Source organism: Hypoxylon trugodes, assembly GCF_022578975.1.
Source record: "Hypoxylon trugodes strain CBS 135444 unplaced genomic scaffold F4822scaffold_5, whole genome shotgun sequence".
NCBI classification, from domain to species: domain Eukaryota; kingdom Fungi; phylum Ascomycota; class Sordariomycetes; order Xylariales; family Hypoxylaceae; genus Hypoxylon; species Hypoxylon trugodes.
Window position 1 is genome coordinate 1,564,805 of NW_026250020.1, and position 16,275 is coordinate 1,581,079.

The 16,275-nt window shown below is 46.7% G+C and overlaps 5 protein-coding genes across 5 annotated transcripts; 2 read left to right on the forward strand and 3 right to left on the reverse strand.

The window, feature by feature from the left end:
• Positions 1-391: 391 nt before the first annotated feature.
• Positions 392-980, reverse strand: F4822DRAFT_429241 (uncharacterized protein; the record flags this gene model as incomplete). The annotated part of the gene is made up of 3 exons (XM_051461059.1): positions 392-542; positions 602-819; positions 888-980. 3 exons carry the CDS (start codon positions 978-980, stop codon positions 392-394), a joined length of 462 nt encoding a protein of 153 aa, XP_051314396.1.
• A 3,020-nt stretch (positions 981-4,000) lies between these two features.
• F4822DRAFT_403379 (MFS general substrate transporter) lies at positions 4,001-5,943 on the forward strand. The gene is made up of 2 exons (XM_051458118.1): positions 4,001-4,830; positions 4,903-5,943. The coding sequence occupies exons 1-2, from the start codon at positions 4,152-4,154 to the stop codon at positions 5,820-5,822; spliced, it is 1,599 nt and encodes a 532-aa protein (XP_051314397.1). The 5' UTR covers positions 4,001-4,151; the 3' UTR covers positions 5,823-5,943.
• A 1,243-nt stretch (positions 5,944-7,186) lies between these two features.
• F4822DRAFT_443501 (uncharacterized protein) lies at positions 7,187-8,614 on the reverse strand (the record flags this gene model as incomplete). The annotated part of the gene is made up of 2 exons (XM_051463122.1): positions 7,187-7,454; positions 7,509-8,614. The coding sequence occupies 2 exons, from the start codon at positions 8,612-8,614 to the stop codon at positions 7,223-7,225; spliced, it is 1,338 nt and encodes a 445-aa protein (XP_051314398.1). The 3' UTR covers positions 7,187-7,222.
• A 437-nt stretch (positions 8,615-9,051) lies between these two features.
• On the forward strand, positions 9,052-11,038 carry F4822DRAFT_443505 (uncharacterized protein). Its single transcript, XM_051463123.1, has one exon. It carries the CDS (start codon positions 9,131-9,133, stop codon positions 11,024-11,026), a length of 1,896 nt encoding a protein of 631 aa, XP_051314399.1. The 5' UTR covers positions 9,052-9,130; the 3' UTR covers positions 11,027-11,038.
• A 742-nt stretch (positions 11,039-11,780) lies between these two features.
• Positions 11,781-14,498, reverse strand: F4822DRAFT_251722 (ankyrin). Its single transcript, XM_051454444.1, has 3 exons — positions 14,155-14,498; positions 14,088-14,091; positions 11,781-13,891 (listed from the first exon to the last, which is right to left on the reverse strand). The coding sequence occupies exons 1-3, from the start codon at positions 14,316-14,318 to the stop codon at positions 11,846-11,848; spliced, it is 2,214 nt and encodes a 737-aa protein (XP_051314400.1). The 5' UTR covers positions 14,319-14,498; the 3' UTR covers positions 11,781-11,845.
• Positions 14,499-16,275: the final 1,777 nt, after the last annotated feature.

Sequence of the window (16,275 nt, forward strand, 5' to 3'; positions counted from 1 at the left end):
TTAGGACTTGTAGTGATCTCATTATTAATGATAGTGAGCGCTGGACCTGTAGTTGCATTAGGATATTGGTGGGGAAATAATAGCAATCAAACTTCCGCGAATCAACATTAGCAATCCTAGAACATCAATTCTCAAGTGCAACCCACTGAGACTACTTCTGATGAACAATAGCCTTCTCGTCGATGCTAGATAAAGTGCTAGTCAGTATGAGGTCTATATTAGTCTGGCCTCGTGAGTAACCTCGACGGCTAAGTTACTGGCGACGGTAAGGACAAGCGAGGCGACGCATAGTCAGTTGGTAAACAGATGATTGAAATTGGGAACTCGGACTTGCTATTATTATTGATACGACGTGCTGTAGGCCGACGTCGCTCACTAGAACTATCTCATCTTAGAATGGTATAAACGCGAACCACACCATGAATGTGCAAAAGCCATACAATAGCTTCTTTCTTAGAGTCAATCCTCCAAGGAAGATACTCCGCGGATCATAGCCACAATTCAGCAATGTATAACCGACCATATCTAGACAGCGAAATATTCTAGTGGAGTAAATAATTTAGTATCTGGAGCACAATATCGTATTAGTTAGCAAACTTACAGGTTTATTAAAAAGACACCGAACCCGAATTTGGGTAGCGGTCCGCCTTGCGTGGTCTCGGAGATAACGGTTTCACGCGCGGTGTAAGTGACGGGAGGAATGCGGATAAACGTGATGACCAGCTCTGCAGCAAGTGCACGTGTATACGTGAGCTCATTGGTGGTGCCGACGCGGACCACAAAAATCATTAATGCCAATATCGCGAGACCGAAGTCGATCTAAAAAGAGAACCGAACCGTCAGAATCTCGGTGCGAAATTAAGCAAAGGAAATAAAGGAATTCGTACGCTTGCAGGTATCAAAACCGTCGACGTGTTGCGGAACATGGTCCAGGCTAGGACGGCGGCGAGCATCCCAAGCCCAAATTGTATGATGGCCATTATCAACCAGGATATTACGACGACTAGCCTTCTAACCCTACAAGGGGCATGCATCTGCTTAATCCTACTATTAGAGGCGCCGCTGTGAACCGGCCATGTGCAGAAATGACATATGTAGCCGTAGTCACCGTTGACCATCATTACAAGTGGCCAATGCTTGCGCGTGTGTTCGCGGCTTAGCCGATAACGCCAGCAGCGGAAACAAATTGACCGCCACGTGTGGCTCGGACGCGTCGTATCTATGATCAGGCGATCCCGCCCCGGCATGCAAAGACATTCAGTGCAGCAATCGTGCAGAACAGGATCAAGCCGGCCATCCTTCATGGTAAACTGCCTGCAGAGGAAATCGACTGTGATGACTTGGCGGTACGACGAATGAGTAGCGCGCAGCGTGGCGAGGCTGGCCAAATCCAAATGGGACATGATGAGGAATTGGAGCTCTAGAGGTAAGGAAGCCAGCCCTACGTCTCCAGCATTGGTAGACCGCGGCGGCGCATAGTTATTGTGAGTGCCCCTTTCCCCATCTCGGCCATGCCTCGTGCTTGAATTGCTTGTGTTTGTGGTGAGCTCGATGCTGTGAGACGAGCTCATCATCATGCGCGCGCGGTAAAGGATCAAATCAACTGGAAAGGCAGTTTAAAAAGGGAGTGCAATGCTCAATCATGGAATGAATGAAGGGCTCGTCATCTTCCGCCCGGCTTCTCCTTTGTTAATAAAAAAAGGTAGGATGTGAAGGGAAGTTGATCATCCAATGCGACCGTTTTCCTGGGGTGCCAAGTATGACGGCTGAAGAAATTCCCTGGGTCTGATCGGTTTTCCGGCACACAAGACAACACACTAACCCGGCTGTCCGGCACAGGCCGACCCGTGCGCTGGGTCCGTATAAATTGACAGTATATTTTATGGGCATACACGGTACTTAATCGATTATGTGTTACTTAAGTATAAGTAGCAGAAAGAGACAAATAAATAGTGTGCGATCAATGAATGAATGCTTTGATATTGGCTGGTGTTATACGAGAGCGGTGGAAACCCATAGAGATTGATTATCTGATAAAAAAAATGATTGTAAAGAAGAGAGAATGATCAAGTTGTAGATCTTAGAAGAAAACCCCCATGCACTTAGGATGTACCTACCTAATGTACCCGTCCATTTTAGTGTAGCGCAGGCAGACACTGTATGCACGCACGCACGGGCCAGAAACAAAAGCTTCGCAGGGCTATGACCATCACATGTAGGGTTAGGCGACAAACTTAAACTCTGACATTTTAATATGATCTTGCAGGCGAATCGGCAGGGTTAGTTCACAATAGGCAGTCCCTTGGACTCGCAACTACCAGAAGACTCAGGCTCGTACTTGACTTTGAATGAAGGAACTCAGTTTAAGAGAAGGAAAGAGGAAAGAAGAATGACAAGAGAGAGAAATACATCGAGTCAAACAGAAACTACATAAACCTTACCACTACCTACCCCATTCATCCCATTCATGTTTCTCATGCAGGTCAACAACGGAGCCTACCATTTTCGATGCTGTACACTAGACTTTTCAACCCATCTCATTGGATCATCTTACATAATACTGACCACGATCTCTGGTTCTATGCTACGCCGTCTAAGCCTGGTCCAAGCCTATCGGATCGGTTGGGTGGCACCACGGTCGCCGACATTCCATTTCGTTATTCGCGAAACGAGAGAATATGTACTCGCCCTTTTCAACCATTATTTCCGGTCAACCATCCCAACCTTGCCAACATCCGATATCACGTAGGATTTACCGGCTCTAGATATAGCCTCACACCGCGTCGATGCACATCTGCATCCTTGATGACGAATACCGAGCATGACAGGGTTTCCTCCACCGACCTTCACTATTTACCCCTGTTTATAGCTCCTCTCGTTCCGTGCCGAGTTGCGGCAGCCTGCAGAGACCCGAGACATATCGGATCATGATTCCACTAATTTTCCGGTTGAGTTGAGTTCAAATTTTCCACGGCTTACTGTATTTTATTGTCGTGATACCACCTACTTAGACGCCTAAGTGCCCTTCCTATAGGCCATGCCAGCTCTCTGTCTCCTATCCGATACAACATTTCAGTGCTCATATCTCCTTATAGCATTAATACCTCACACTGTTTCTATCCACCACCCACTAGCCACTTCTTACATAAGAGTAACCTATCAGTAACAAATTCGATGTGTCTATTGTCAATATCGACCTTATAATTGGACTTAGCGACGCTTACCACTTAAGTATAGAGGACAAAAATCTACCAATAATCAGTAGAACCGGAACCGTCTCCATTAGCGCTGGGCTTTAGTTAGTACATCCGTCTAAAACATCAAATCCGAATACCTACCTAGGTATCTACCTTATACATGCCCACAATCAAGCAAAAACGGAAGCGCGCTAATTTTCATGTTCTTGAAAACAATCTACCGTAAATATCTAAGCTAATGCCTCCGATAAGTTACTGGTTGAGGGCCATATAGTATCAGAGGAGATTATCAAGCAAAACCGAGTATCACCAACTTCTACCCATTCATTTCAGCAGCCAGCGGCTTCATACTTAATTTCGATTGAAACTGCCATCCAATACTAGATGCATTGTTCTTTTGTGCTCATATCATTGCGTGAAAAAGAGACGAAACGAATAACACAGCTCACTAGGAGATATATGTCCCAATCGATTACCTAAGGCTCTTCCCAGGTAACTGGAGTCAACTAACTTGGCGGCCCTTGGCGCCAATTACAGCGCTCAATCGCCTCTAATCCTACTGAAAAACAGTTGGAGACTCCACCGCCCAGCTTCAATGAAGTCATCGTGACGGTCTAAGCTAACATCAATCCCACCCCTACACTAAAGCTAGTGTACCTAGGTATGCATGCCGCTAAATTCTCCATGGTAAATGCAGTATTTCGTACCTGTCTAGCTGCTAATTGGCCTGGAGCGGGAGTATATCTGACGTCAACTCTAAAAGTTCTGCTTAACAGAGTAATCTAGCACGCGACCTTTTATATCGACAATGTTCCTTATAATTACTATATTCGGAGACGTGGTGGTGTTTGCTTCATTTTGTGTCATTATTTTAAAATGTTCTTGATTCAATTCGGTGTGTTTTAAGGATAAAAAACAGCGAGCGGTTGCTGTGTTCTTCATTTCGTATAAATCATGTGGTCCTATATCCAGTATCGTCGGATGGGGAGGGACCTCCAACAGGCATACGAGAGGGACTCCAAGATTGAAACATATCGACAAGCGCGAGAATCAAACTCCAGGAATGTCGAAGCGGCTAAACCAGATTCTCCTCTGGAAACATTAGGGAGTAAAGAACGTGATGATACCCCGACGAATAATCACAGCACAGACAAGATCATAGTCCGGACTGATGGTGATGATGACCCAATAGATCCGAAAAATTGGCCCTTGATGGCCCGATGCAAGAATATCGCCATACTCTCTTTCTTAATATTCTCCCAAGGATGGGCAGGGGCCGCGGAATCGATGGCGAATAAGACTGCCAGCGCAGAGTTCGGCGTTAGCCAGGTTGCCGAAAATTTATCAACTGCTATGTATCTCTTCGGTGTCGGTTCCGGCGCACTTTTCGCAGGTCCATTATCTGAGACCGTAGGTCGCAATCCAACGTACCTGGTCTCGACGTTTTGCTACTTATTCTTTGTCCTGGGGTCAGCATTGACGCCGACGTTTGGAGGTCAAGTCGTATGCCGCCTCTTCGTTGGCCTCTTCTCTAGCGCGACATTGAGTATCAATGGTTCGAGCGTGCGCGACCAATTCCGGCCTGTGAAGAGGGCCTTCGCGTTTCCTATCATTGCTTGGGCGAATGTAGCGGGTAAGCATCCCCTAACGAATTTCCTTTTACCGCGTAATGTAAGCCACTAACGCGCCCAATTCCGTTATGCAGCACCGGTAATAGCGCCTATAGCAGGCGGTTGGATTGTGTCAAACCCTAACTTATCATGGCGTTGGACAGAATGGGTGACGCTGATAATCTCTGGCCTCGCGTTTCTGGTCTCGTTATTTTTTCTGCCGGAGACGTATTTACCACTTCTTCTTGACTGGAAGGCGAAACATCTACGGCGTCTAACTGGTGACAATCGATATGTCTCTGAACACGCCGAGTCGGCGTCCTTTATTCGGAAGCTCAGGCAGGTGGGCCCTCTGCCAATGAAGTTCCTCACCCAGGAGCCCGTTATTGCTATACTGGGTGGATATTTAATTTTGCTATACGTATTGCTGTTTTCGTTCTTATCCGGTTTTGACTACATCTTTAAAGAAACGTATCAACTTTCTACCGCGCTCACCGGATCTTGCTTCGCGTCAATCGCGGCCGGCGCAACGTTTTTCACACTTCTAGCTCCTGGATTCTACAGCTGGGCGAGATGGAAGACAGAATATGTGCGGGGTGCGCCAATCGACCCCGAATTCAGGCTCTGGCCAGCCATAATTGCAGCGCCATTGCTCGCTATCAGCCTCTTTTGGCTGGGGTGGAGCGACCAACAAAATGTATCCATTTGGAGTAGCCTGGGCGCCTGTTTTGTCTTTGGTATGGTCATCATCGCCATCTACGTTGCTAGTTATGAGTATATCATTGATAGCTACGGAGACCACGCCGCCATAGGTTTAGCGAGTATTACCATAGTTCGCTATTTAGTCGCTGGAGGAATGGTCATGGCTGCGCGTCCTATGTATGAAGGAATTGGTACACATTGGACGATGACCCTCTTAGGGGGCGTCGCTGTGGTGTTGTTACCGGCGCCGCTTTTCTTTTGGCGTTATGGGCGGAAACTTAGGGCTAGGAGTCCTTACGCGAAAAGTCCATAATCTTAATTTTTATAGCGGAATGAATTTCGGTTGGAAATTAAGGTGTTCGCAGCTCCACGCCCAAGAACTTTCAGCTATCAGGGATCTAAGAGTTCAACCCTTCAGCCAGCTTTTCGCGTACCTAAACCCCCGCAAGTATGTGTCCCTTCGGTATTGGATTTATCCTACGCAACCATTGATTGCGGCCACCATAGGTGGGGAACTCCGAGGCCTCAGGGGATGTTTTGCTTTAGAATATAGGCCTAATAGGAGGCCTTAAAATAACCCTTAGGGTGCGAGCATGGCCATCTCTTCCGCCAACAACTACGCCACCATGTTTCTGTAGGCGCTTTCTCACCCTATGCCAAGCCCAACGCTCATCGTCTCGCAGCATTAGCTATACTAGACTTCGCCTAGCACCTAAGTAAATAAGTCAGTGACCACCCCGCCATTGACATTAACGGTTCCAGGCACTACTCCACGCTCGCCGCTCTGAACAGCGAACTCCTCAGGTAGCCTTTGGCAAGCGTCTTCACTTGGCCGAGGGAGATCATGCGGGTAGTGTACGCCGATTTCAACTTCAAGGTATTCAATCAGTATGGCTCAATACTAACTTAATATTCCGCGTTGGATGACAAAAATGTTTAAGAGGATTGTAGCACAGTATTGCTAAGTCATATAGGTCGGCTTGTAGGGCCCGTATGCGCCGTTACTTATCGATTTACTACTAAATAATCCTCAGGCATAGACAGAGCTCTTTGTATGCGGGGGGTTCAAATGAATGCGGCGATTGGGGCGTTAGCTACCTAGGTATCTACACCGTACCTAGTTCTAGGAGGTAGGGAGCAACTAACAGCGCCCACCCATACTTGTTGCGGCGAGGTTATACTGTCTGAATCCCCTAAGCCCTAGTGCATACAGCTAATTGGGTAGCATATATCGCAATCCACGCCGGTCGAGCCGTTCGTCTCTACATACAAGTATGTATTGAAGTCTCTGATACTAGGTAGGCAGGCTAACATCCTAACTACATGAATTCGGCAGAACAGTGTGTGCCTAGGCACCTAGATAGGAGATATAATCTCATCGCTTGATTAAGAAATCTTTGTTAATTTATGGAGTCACTTTATCTAGAGCGCGCACGTATTGCTGTAGAGTATTTAGACGGTAGGTAAGTATAGTGGGAGGTGTGCTAAAACTATGACTACATCGCACAGTTATAGTGGTTAAGCCTCTTGTCAGAGTACACAATTGAGACGGGCTATTTTCTAGGCCAAGGGGGGGCCTTATAATTCTCACAACTAAGCTACCTAGGTACAGAGAAAAATATAAGTAGGTGCCTAGAAGGCCTATAGGAATCAACTAGGTATAGACAACACTTATTTATTTTTTTGTTCATTCTACACATGTACTAGATGCATTTAATCATTATGTGTCCTCTCTATCAGATCTCCAAGTCTCCTTAGATCCAGCTCTAGCAATGAGCGCGCTTCGGTTAAGAGAAGGTTACCATTCGGCCAGAGTTCTTCGCCAATTGCAACTTGTTGGAATCTCAACTCCATAACTCGTTCCATGAGTTGTAAGCTGCGTTCTGCGTCCGTTTCTTCTTTAGCTTGCGATACGCTGAGCAAATAAAGGCTGAAATCATGGTACCTATACACACTGTAAGCCCCCGAAGAGAAGTTTTTGATTTAAGTCATAACTTACGCAAAAAATAGTTCTGGGCGCATATGCAGGGCTTCGAGAACCTGCATACGTCTAGTGAGACGGGCACCCTTTTGTACAGTTTCTTCCTCGTCTTCAATAGACAACGCTCCCCGTTCTTCACTTGCTGCGACGAGTCCTTGTATGTTAGCAGCCTCTTCGAGTCGAATATCGAAATCTTCGCTCGGACCCGTGCAATGAAAGCATTCACATTCGATTCCCCATTGGCCTAGTAGCCTTTGTCGTAAGGCCCTCGGGTAGCAGAATGGCACGTAGGTAATAGTCAACTCTTCGCCTGCCTTAATAGGCCGATTAGCGGCCGCGAGGAAATGCCCGACGAATGCGTCAAAAGTGTAGTATGTATTAGCATAGCAAGAGTGATTCAACCTGCTCGCCTTCAGGAAAACGGCGGATATAGAGGGCGCCCAAGTCCCATCACGTCTCCGTTTCCTCGGGATCGCCTCGAATCGATTTGAACCGAAAATCAATGCGAGTTTGAGGTATCTTTCAACTTGCTCGGGTTCGTAATTTCCCTCCTCAAGGTCTTTGCGTAACCAAGCCACCCGCTGGGCGGGGCCAGACCCGTATAACCCTAGAAATTCTTCTTGCTGGACCTTAGAGAGATCTTCCTCAAACCTTTCAACTAATGCATCCAGATTTTCACCGGCGGTGCTCCAATTGTGACGCCACAGATAGGGTTTCTCAAGCAGAATATGCTCGCCGGCTTGTATATCTCTTGTCGCGAAGCAACCAAATCCCTTGTCTTTTGTGTACTTTACTTCGAATGGGGGGCCTTTAAGTGTAGCCTCGGAAGATGTATCGGGCGGAGGAGCTAGCGGAAGTTGAGAACCCGGAGGCGCCTGAGATGGAGGGGAAGCAGGTCCAGAGGAAAAAGTTAGAACCTGAGGAGTGGCAGGCGAACGGACCGGGATTGTGTAAGATGGGGAAGTCGGAAAGAGAGGCGAATCGAGTAGCATCAGATCAGAAGTTGATGGGGTAGAAGTTATTAAGGCAGATTGAGGAAATGGGTGGAGAGGATGCGAAGGAAGCGAAATCGAAGCGGGGATAGGGCCCGGAGGCTGATTCGGATCCGATGTTTCGCTAGCCATTGTATAGGTATGTCTTGCAATTATACTCTCAGAAAGTGATTATAGGATATCAACGAAGGGCTCCTCTGCTACCGCTCGCAATATTACCCGAGAATTTCAAGGTAAATGTAGGTATTCAAAGTTAAGGTAGAACTTCATATTAAATTGGCAATTCGAAAGAGACTGTTAATGCCTGCAATCATAGTTGTTACTGTGAGTGGGAAGCCTGCTTGACCTCGTTTACAGACAAAGACAGACGCATTCGGGACTGCAAGAGAATACCACTAAGGAATGAACAATTGTATAGCTTATCTTGTTGTTGGCCTTTGTTAATTGAATGCTTTCAGTTTTACTATATTAACCTACTACCTAAGTAATTGGTGTAGTTAGGTTTAATATTCAACTCGACTCCCATATTTTAACGCATAGCCTAATAATACCTATACTTGATTATGCAAGGTTGCAAATCAACCTATATACGTGAGGATAAATTCTGATTGTTCCATTAAAGATTTCAAGAAAACCACGGTTCCAGCCATGTATGAATTTTGGGCCGAGCTAGCCGACCGAGTCGACCAGATCGAACAAGCGCTCTTGTATGGCTTTAGTGACCATCAGGCAGCTGGGTTTCAATATATGCCATCCTATTTCTTAAGTGTCTACGCGAGTTTGGTGGATGTATTGAACGGAATTTCCACGGAGCTTGCTAAGGGCAATGAAGAAGACAGAAAACTCCTTTTCAATCGGGCTGTCGGACTTCTCCAGAGGTTTTATGAGTACATACAAGAAAATACCAATGACTTAACGCCATATGGAGGATTTTACTACAAGCTATGGAAACGTATTGACAAACTCTCAAAGCAGCCATGCGTTTCTTTACACCCCAACATCCTAACCCACATTATAAGGATGACAAAGCTGGCAGAAGGGCTTATAGCTGCAACCGAACAACTCTGGACAGTCGAAGGGGATCTTTACGATCGCAAAGCTTTCCGAGCGGCCTACGAAAAATTCAGGAAGCTTGACCAGAACCATTCGAAAGACGACGTCAGCTTTCGCGATTTTGCCTTAGAATCACAACAGATCCTTCACGAAGCCTACTTGGGTCTTCGCATGCCCTTGGCCCAGAACGCTATACGCTTCAACCCTTTCGATGACAACAAACTCCCCATGTACATTGATGCATCATGCAAATCTGATGCTTATATCCGCGGATCGGGCGAGAGGCCTGGTGTGCTAAGTCTCAAGCAAAAACTTGGTGGCCCAGTTCCTACCAAGGAAGAGAAAGGTTCCAAGAAACGAGGTTTGTCGGACGATGAGGACGAAACGCCAGCGCCTAAAAGATCCCGCCAAGTTTATGGTTATACTATGACCATGGATAATGTCGACGCCGACATTGAGGATATCTACAGCAATGTGGGTTACAACCAGATAACGGAGCGGCCCCACCCATGCAGGCTCATCACACCAACTTTCAAGAATCGGGATGATACGATACAAAACTATGAAGCGGAATTTCTTAAGAGGTTAAGGCTATACCTGAGAAACTATTTCAAACCGGAAAGCCCTCCGACGACACAAGGTGCGCGGGACGCACTGCTCAAGAGACTAGAAAAAGAAATAGTTTTGTTGCGATTTACGGTAGGATCAAAGTCCGACCGTCACACTACTTCTACAAACCTCAAGGAAGCGAGAATTTCGTCTTACTCGTTGAAATTCCTTCGATCGCTTTACATGAAATTGCTACTTTCCTCTGAGCCGCCTGTGTCGGCCCAGCGACTAAACCAGGCCTTAATTGACCGTCTCGATGATTGGATATTACACGAACGGGCTTGGAACGCGGCCGATGAAAAGGCCAAGGACGGAAAACGTACAACAGCTATGAAGCAGACTTGGATCGACGGTTTCTTAGAAGGGCGGAACAAGAACATTGAATCATGGAAGGCATTGCAGAAGCAATTCGTTAGGAATCCGCTTGAACAACGCGAAATGGTTGAAGCAGAAAGACCTAAGTCTGAGGAGACTAAAAACCCCGCTGCATTTGAGGCACCTAGGCCTCGGTGGGCCGGGGGGCCGGCCGCCCCTGTGAGAGATAAGCACCAGAACCGTTCTGGAAACGACGGAATTTATCTCCTCCCGAGACGTGCTGATAGGACAATCTACGTAAATGAAGCAGCTGAACGTAGACGAGCGGAGCGAGCGACTGTACGCGATATGATTCGTAACTTTGGGCCAAGCGGTCGGGAGGCGGAGCGCGACTTGCTATCTAGATATAGCACGGAGGACAGAACAACGGCACAGGTAGCTGCCGCACTCGCCAAAGGAGGACCACCGGACTACGAGCAAATACCTACCGGAACTGTCTTCGAGAAATTGGTATATATGATCGTCTTGACGCAGTGGCGCCTTTACCAGATACGGGATATCCTATAAAGATAAAGCTCAAGCTTATGCAATTTGTTTTAGGGTAGAGCATCTTGTTTCACCCTGTTTAGGTATTTATGTAGTTTAGCTACTGTTTAAAAAGTATAATTTACCTAGGTACCTATCCGTCCTTTATACCCGACTTTTTATTCAAAGCATTACGTATGCTACACCTATATTCCTTGACTGGCAGGTGCATAGGCCCTGTTGAAGCCACCTAAACGCCCTATAGGCAAGGATATTTTGTGCAGAGTGCACTGCTAGGGAGGGATCTCCCTGCTATCTAGACAGCTAAGAATTGAGTTCCCTCCTTGCATTAACAAAGGCCAATGACCATCGTCGTTCGAGGTGCCCCACATTCCTAAAAAGGAAATCGGGAGAGAGCTTCGAACGTGATTTCTCAAGTAGAAGAGTACTTTTTCTGTCTATGAACATCGAGGAATAATTAATTTCGATGTAGGAATACCTCAAGGCCCATATTATTGAGGCACATAATCGAATAGGCCCAATGACATCATTCATCCCACTTGAAAATAGTCACAGCCCAGTGGCGCAGACATATTCTGTTGTCTTTCTAGAGACTTGCATAGCATGAAGAATTTTCCTCATTATTCGATTCAGCCTATACATATAACACATTTATTACGCCTAACCCAAAATACCGACCAAGAATTGCTTCTCCCAAAATTCTTACAGTGAAATATACAAGGGTATCAAAGAATCCAACAAAACCTCACCCGAAAATGTAACCTAAACCCCGCGCAAACTCCTCAGTAATCCTACACTAACGTAGCGCCGCTGAAGGGAAGGCAAGCTGCAGATTGCGAATTATTGCAGCGACGCGATTGTTGGTCGTCTTGCTCCCCATTCTTGTAAAACGGTAGGCTCCTGGGCTTCACATGGAACTAAACTCGTGAAAATGCCCCGACATGCTTCCAGCCGTGCGGTAAGCGCGCCATCCCTTTCGGTGTTAGCCCACAACTCGTCAATTGCGGCGAGGACACTCAAGCCACAGGCATCGCGAGCGTAGGGATTGGCACCCAATTGGAGGAGTTCCTTCAGAGCAACTTTCTTGCCCGAACGAGCGGCGACATGGAGAGCAGTTTCTCCTTCGCGATTGCGTTTCTCTAAGTTTGCACCGGCGTCGCGAAGCCTTCTGACAACTCTCTCCATGCTTTCTTTATCAAATTTGGAGTCTTCAGGCCTATACCTAATGAAAGCCATCAAGGGCGTTTGGCCTTGCATGTCGTAATGGTCGACATCAACCCCTGCGAAAAGGATACCTTCGAGATATTCCAGCCGCCTAACACTGCTGCTATTCATAGGGCTTAATTCGCCATCTTCCTCCTTATATTTCCTTTTCTTCTGTCGCTGATTGTCTTGAATTGGATCTTCTACGCGATGAACGTCCAGTTCGACTTCTGCGAGGCAATGCAGCGCGTTACGGCCCCGAGAATCCTCTGATCGGGGATTAGGTTGCGTAGAGTTAACACTATCAACTTTTATGGCATCGACAACGATCTGCAGAAGCTCAGCTTGGGGCCGGATCCGAGATTCGTCTCCATGACCAGAGGGTATCTCAAGTAATGCAGGTGAAAACCCTGGCTTGGTTGGGCTCCTTGCGCTCATCTGGCCGGTGCGACGTATAGCTTGCGTTGTGTGGGGCTCGAGGTGTCGCGCCCGGGACTCCATTGGTTTAACCCCAAAAGCATCTCGCCGTTTTAATAAATTCCAATCAAACAGGTGAGCCGGGATGCGAGCAAGGTCTTGCTTCTTATTCTGTAGCAAATGGAAAAAGCTTCGGCCGTAGACATCTGTTGCGAGGATATCGAATCTGGCGTCCTTGAGCAGGTTGAGAAGCTGGTCTAGAAGGAAGTCGTCATCAAACCATGACTGGTGGAGAACGTGAAGAAAGGTTTGCCCAGCGGTGTTCATATGGTGAACCGGTAGATTCGAAAATCTTAGTGCTTGCGAGATGAGGTTAACGAAAGACACACGATCTCTACTCGTCGCAGCGAGGTAATGAAATGCCGTATTCCCAAAGTCATCTATTCTTCGATATATTTCGCTTGAACCGATATTGTGGGTGGTGAAATGAGTAATGTCAATTGGCCATCTGGTCGGAGCCGGCATTAAGCTACCAGCAACACAACACCAGCAGGTCTCTGTGTTGTGGGGCGAATACTCGGCTTCACACGTGCCTCTCTTGGCAAATGAATCCGTATTCAAAAAGTCTCCGGGTAGAGTGTAATGCGCGCTAAATGAACCGTGGGTTGCTGATCCTTCAGCAATTTGGATGTCTTTGGGAGTAGTTTGAAGTTGTGCTCCAGGAGAAAACACCGGGGAAAAGGAAGTCCCTCGTTGTAAATCAGGATCTTTGGGGAAAGTGAATTGTTTTAAAACCCGCCAGGCCCCTTTCGCCTGGTCTCGAGACACGGTGGTAAGTTTCTCTCGAAAACTATTACTCATACTAGTGTCGGTAGAATTTGTTAGACCAGTTCCTTGACGAGAGGTATTCATATCATTGTCGATCCAAGAAGAAAAATGGTGAGCATCGTAATCACCAATGGGCGGGATGTCAGCTCGAATGTCAATACCGGAGTCAAGCGCTTCCTGCTTGGGGATAACAGCTGCGTAGGTCCCCTCAAAGGAATGCTGATTTGATTGAGCAAGGGTAAGACTGTCATCATCGGGGTACCTGGAGCCAAATATGTTACAACTGGCCCTAGAAGCAGATGCGTTTTGGTGGGGTTTTGTGCCACGCCGACTGTTCCTGAGAGCCGTAATGCGCCGTTTCTCGTCATCGTCATCCTTGGGTCTTATCCATCGAGGATCATTTCCGAGAAGTTGATTTTTGACCTTATTAGCGGCATCCTAAGCATATCTATTAGTACTTGAGCAAGAATTAAGCTTTTATTCTTTCGGGATCATATCGCTCTTGGCGATCCGCGTTATGATGTAGGTCGATGAGATGGGAATACTAGGCATATTGTAACGGGAAAAGTGTAACAGATTGTGAAATTCAGAATTGGGACACTATTCTTCGGGGTCGCGTGCGTTCATAACGTACCTTACTGCAAAATTAAAGAACAAAGTCAGCGATTTCTATATATCAGCAATAAAGAGGTTAAGCATACCCAGGTTTCCAAAGCTCATCTTCCAGAAGTTTTAATATGAGATCGAAAGGTAATTTTGTGTAGACATAAAGCCGTACTAGCCTTCTAGCGCGGGGTTCTGTCCATTCCTTCGGACGACCACCTCTATTCGTGGAGGCGGTAGTGGTAGGTGAAGCTGAGTTCATTTTGGGGGCTATAGCAATAGTATATGGAATAAGCAAGGAAAGGACCACAACGAAAGTTTGCCTTAAAAGCAGGTAAAGAGATATATGTAAGATAATCCCTCCCAGAAGGGAGATACACAGTAATAAGAGAAAAATCGGTTCATCATGGACAAGGCTCGCGGCTCATGGGATCGGCGGGGTTTTTGTAGAGACGGCCAACTCGGCGCATAAGATTCATACATGTGAGTTGTTCCAGGGTGTGCATACTGTCACCCTTGTCCGCGGATGAGAAAACTACGGGGGTTTGGGAAACTAAGCCAATTGGCGGGGTGGGCCTTTGCGTGACGACCTGGTAAGGCAGTCAGGTAGGCTGTTAGGCCAGCTAGGCAATCCGTCTCAGGCTAGGTTGAGGGAGGCAGGCAGGGAGCCGGCCATTTCTGCGGGCTATCGTCCAATTGTGGTTAACATCGATGCTAGAACGATCCCCGATCCATACCCATCTGGTAACTGGAGAGGCAACCTCGCGCATCTTATCCATCTCAATCTATCTCAATCCATCGCTCGAAGGATAGTTGACGGAATTCCTTGATGATTACCTTAGGTACCTAGGCATTTGGGTACTTAGACACACAAAAGAAAAAAACGTTTAGTCGATCGCGCCTCGTGTGGGAGAGATGTGCCATAGTAATAACTTTCTTCGGCACATAATATTATATTATATCATGCGGCAATGCAAACCGGCGAGTTCAAGCAGAGAATAATTGCAACTGTACTATGTTGTGTGATGAAGGCGACGAAGGCGATGAAGGGAGAGCGGGGAGAGAAAAGGCGGTGGGGAGAATCTAAAGCTGCTAAATGGCCAGAGTAGCTCGTAGCTTAGCCACTATTCTGTGGCTAGGTATCCCTAATCTTTATGATTAGAGCTGCGCCTCGCACCCAAGTAAGGTGATTTGTACCTAGATATGGGTACCATGGGTACTAAGTAGCGGGCTTAGCCGGAATTGCCTAGGTGCTCAATAGAAGTGTAGAAACAGCGGACAACGGCAACCGGCGGCCAGAACCCCTTATCCCCCGGCGATGCTTACACATTGGCATACATTGCTATAACCCATAACTATATCAATCTACATGGAGCGCGATCCAAGTCAGACATATAGGGGAAAATACTATACGAATCGCCTTAACAGCCCACACAACTCACCCTCTTTCATTAGATATAGGGTGGTGTACAGGTACCTAGTACTTCATGCATACGCATCACTATCCAACACCCTATGGACTCAAGATGCATTCATGAAATATTTGAAAGCCTCCTTCAAGCTTGCATGAAGTTTGCGCATCATCGGATCTTGACGACATCTCAATTTTAAGCTTAGCACCTTTTCCGCTGCACATCATCAGATCCTCGATCCGCTAATTGGCGGCGGAACAAGCTTCCCATCCCGTCTCATAGCCTCTCTTGGCAATCTTTAAGACATTTCGGGGGAAGCCAGGGTTATTAGTGGCAGGTTGCCTGCCAATTGAAAGTCCACCATCCCTCTGCGTAGGGTGCTATCACGAATATGTTCGTTACGTGCTTTGGGAGAGGTTATTTTTCTACTTGTCCTAGACAACTCAGATATTTATTTGCCACGTAATATTAAGAAGACTTCTAGAAGCTGACGTTACTAGTCCCGAAGCTTCGTCCTTCCCGAAGCTAGGTAACATCTTTAACACAATTATAGTAAAGGGTGGAAGTCACCCCACGTTATACGTAGGATATGGTATAATATATCGTGAGTGCGTGATACACTACGTACACTTACTCGCAGGTAATCCCTGTTCTATGTCAAATCTTACTCATTCATAACGTACTAGATGATGCAAGAAAGAATCGTACCCAAAAAGTAAGACATAACACTCAATGATAAAGTAGATGTCGGAAGCAAGCGGAATATCCTACCCGATGCTTTGACCTACCTACCTAGTACAGATGAAT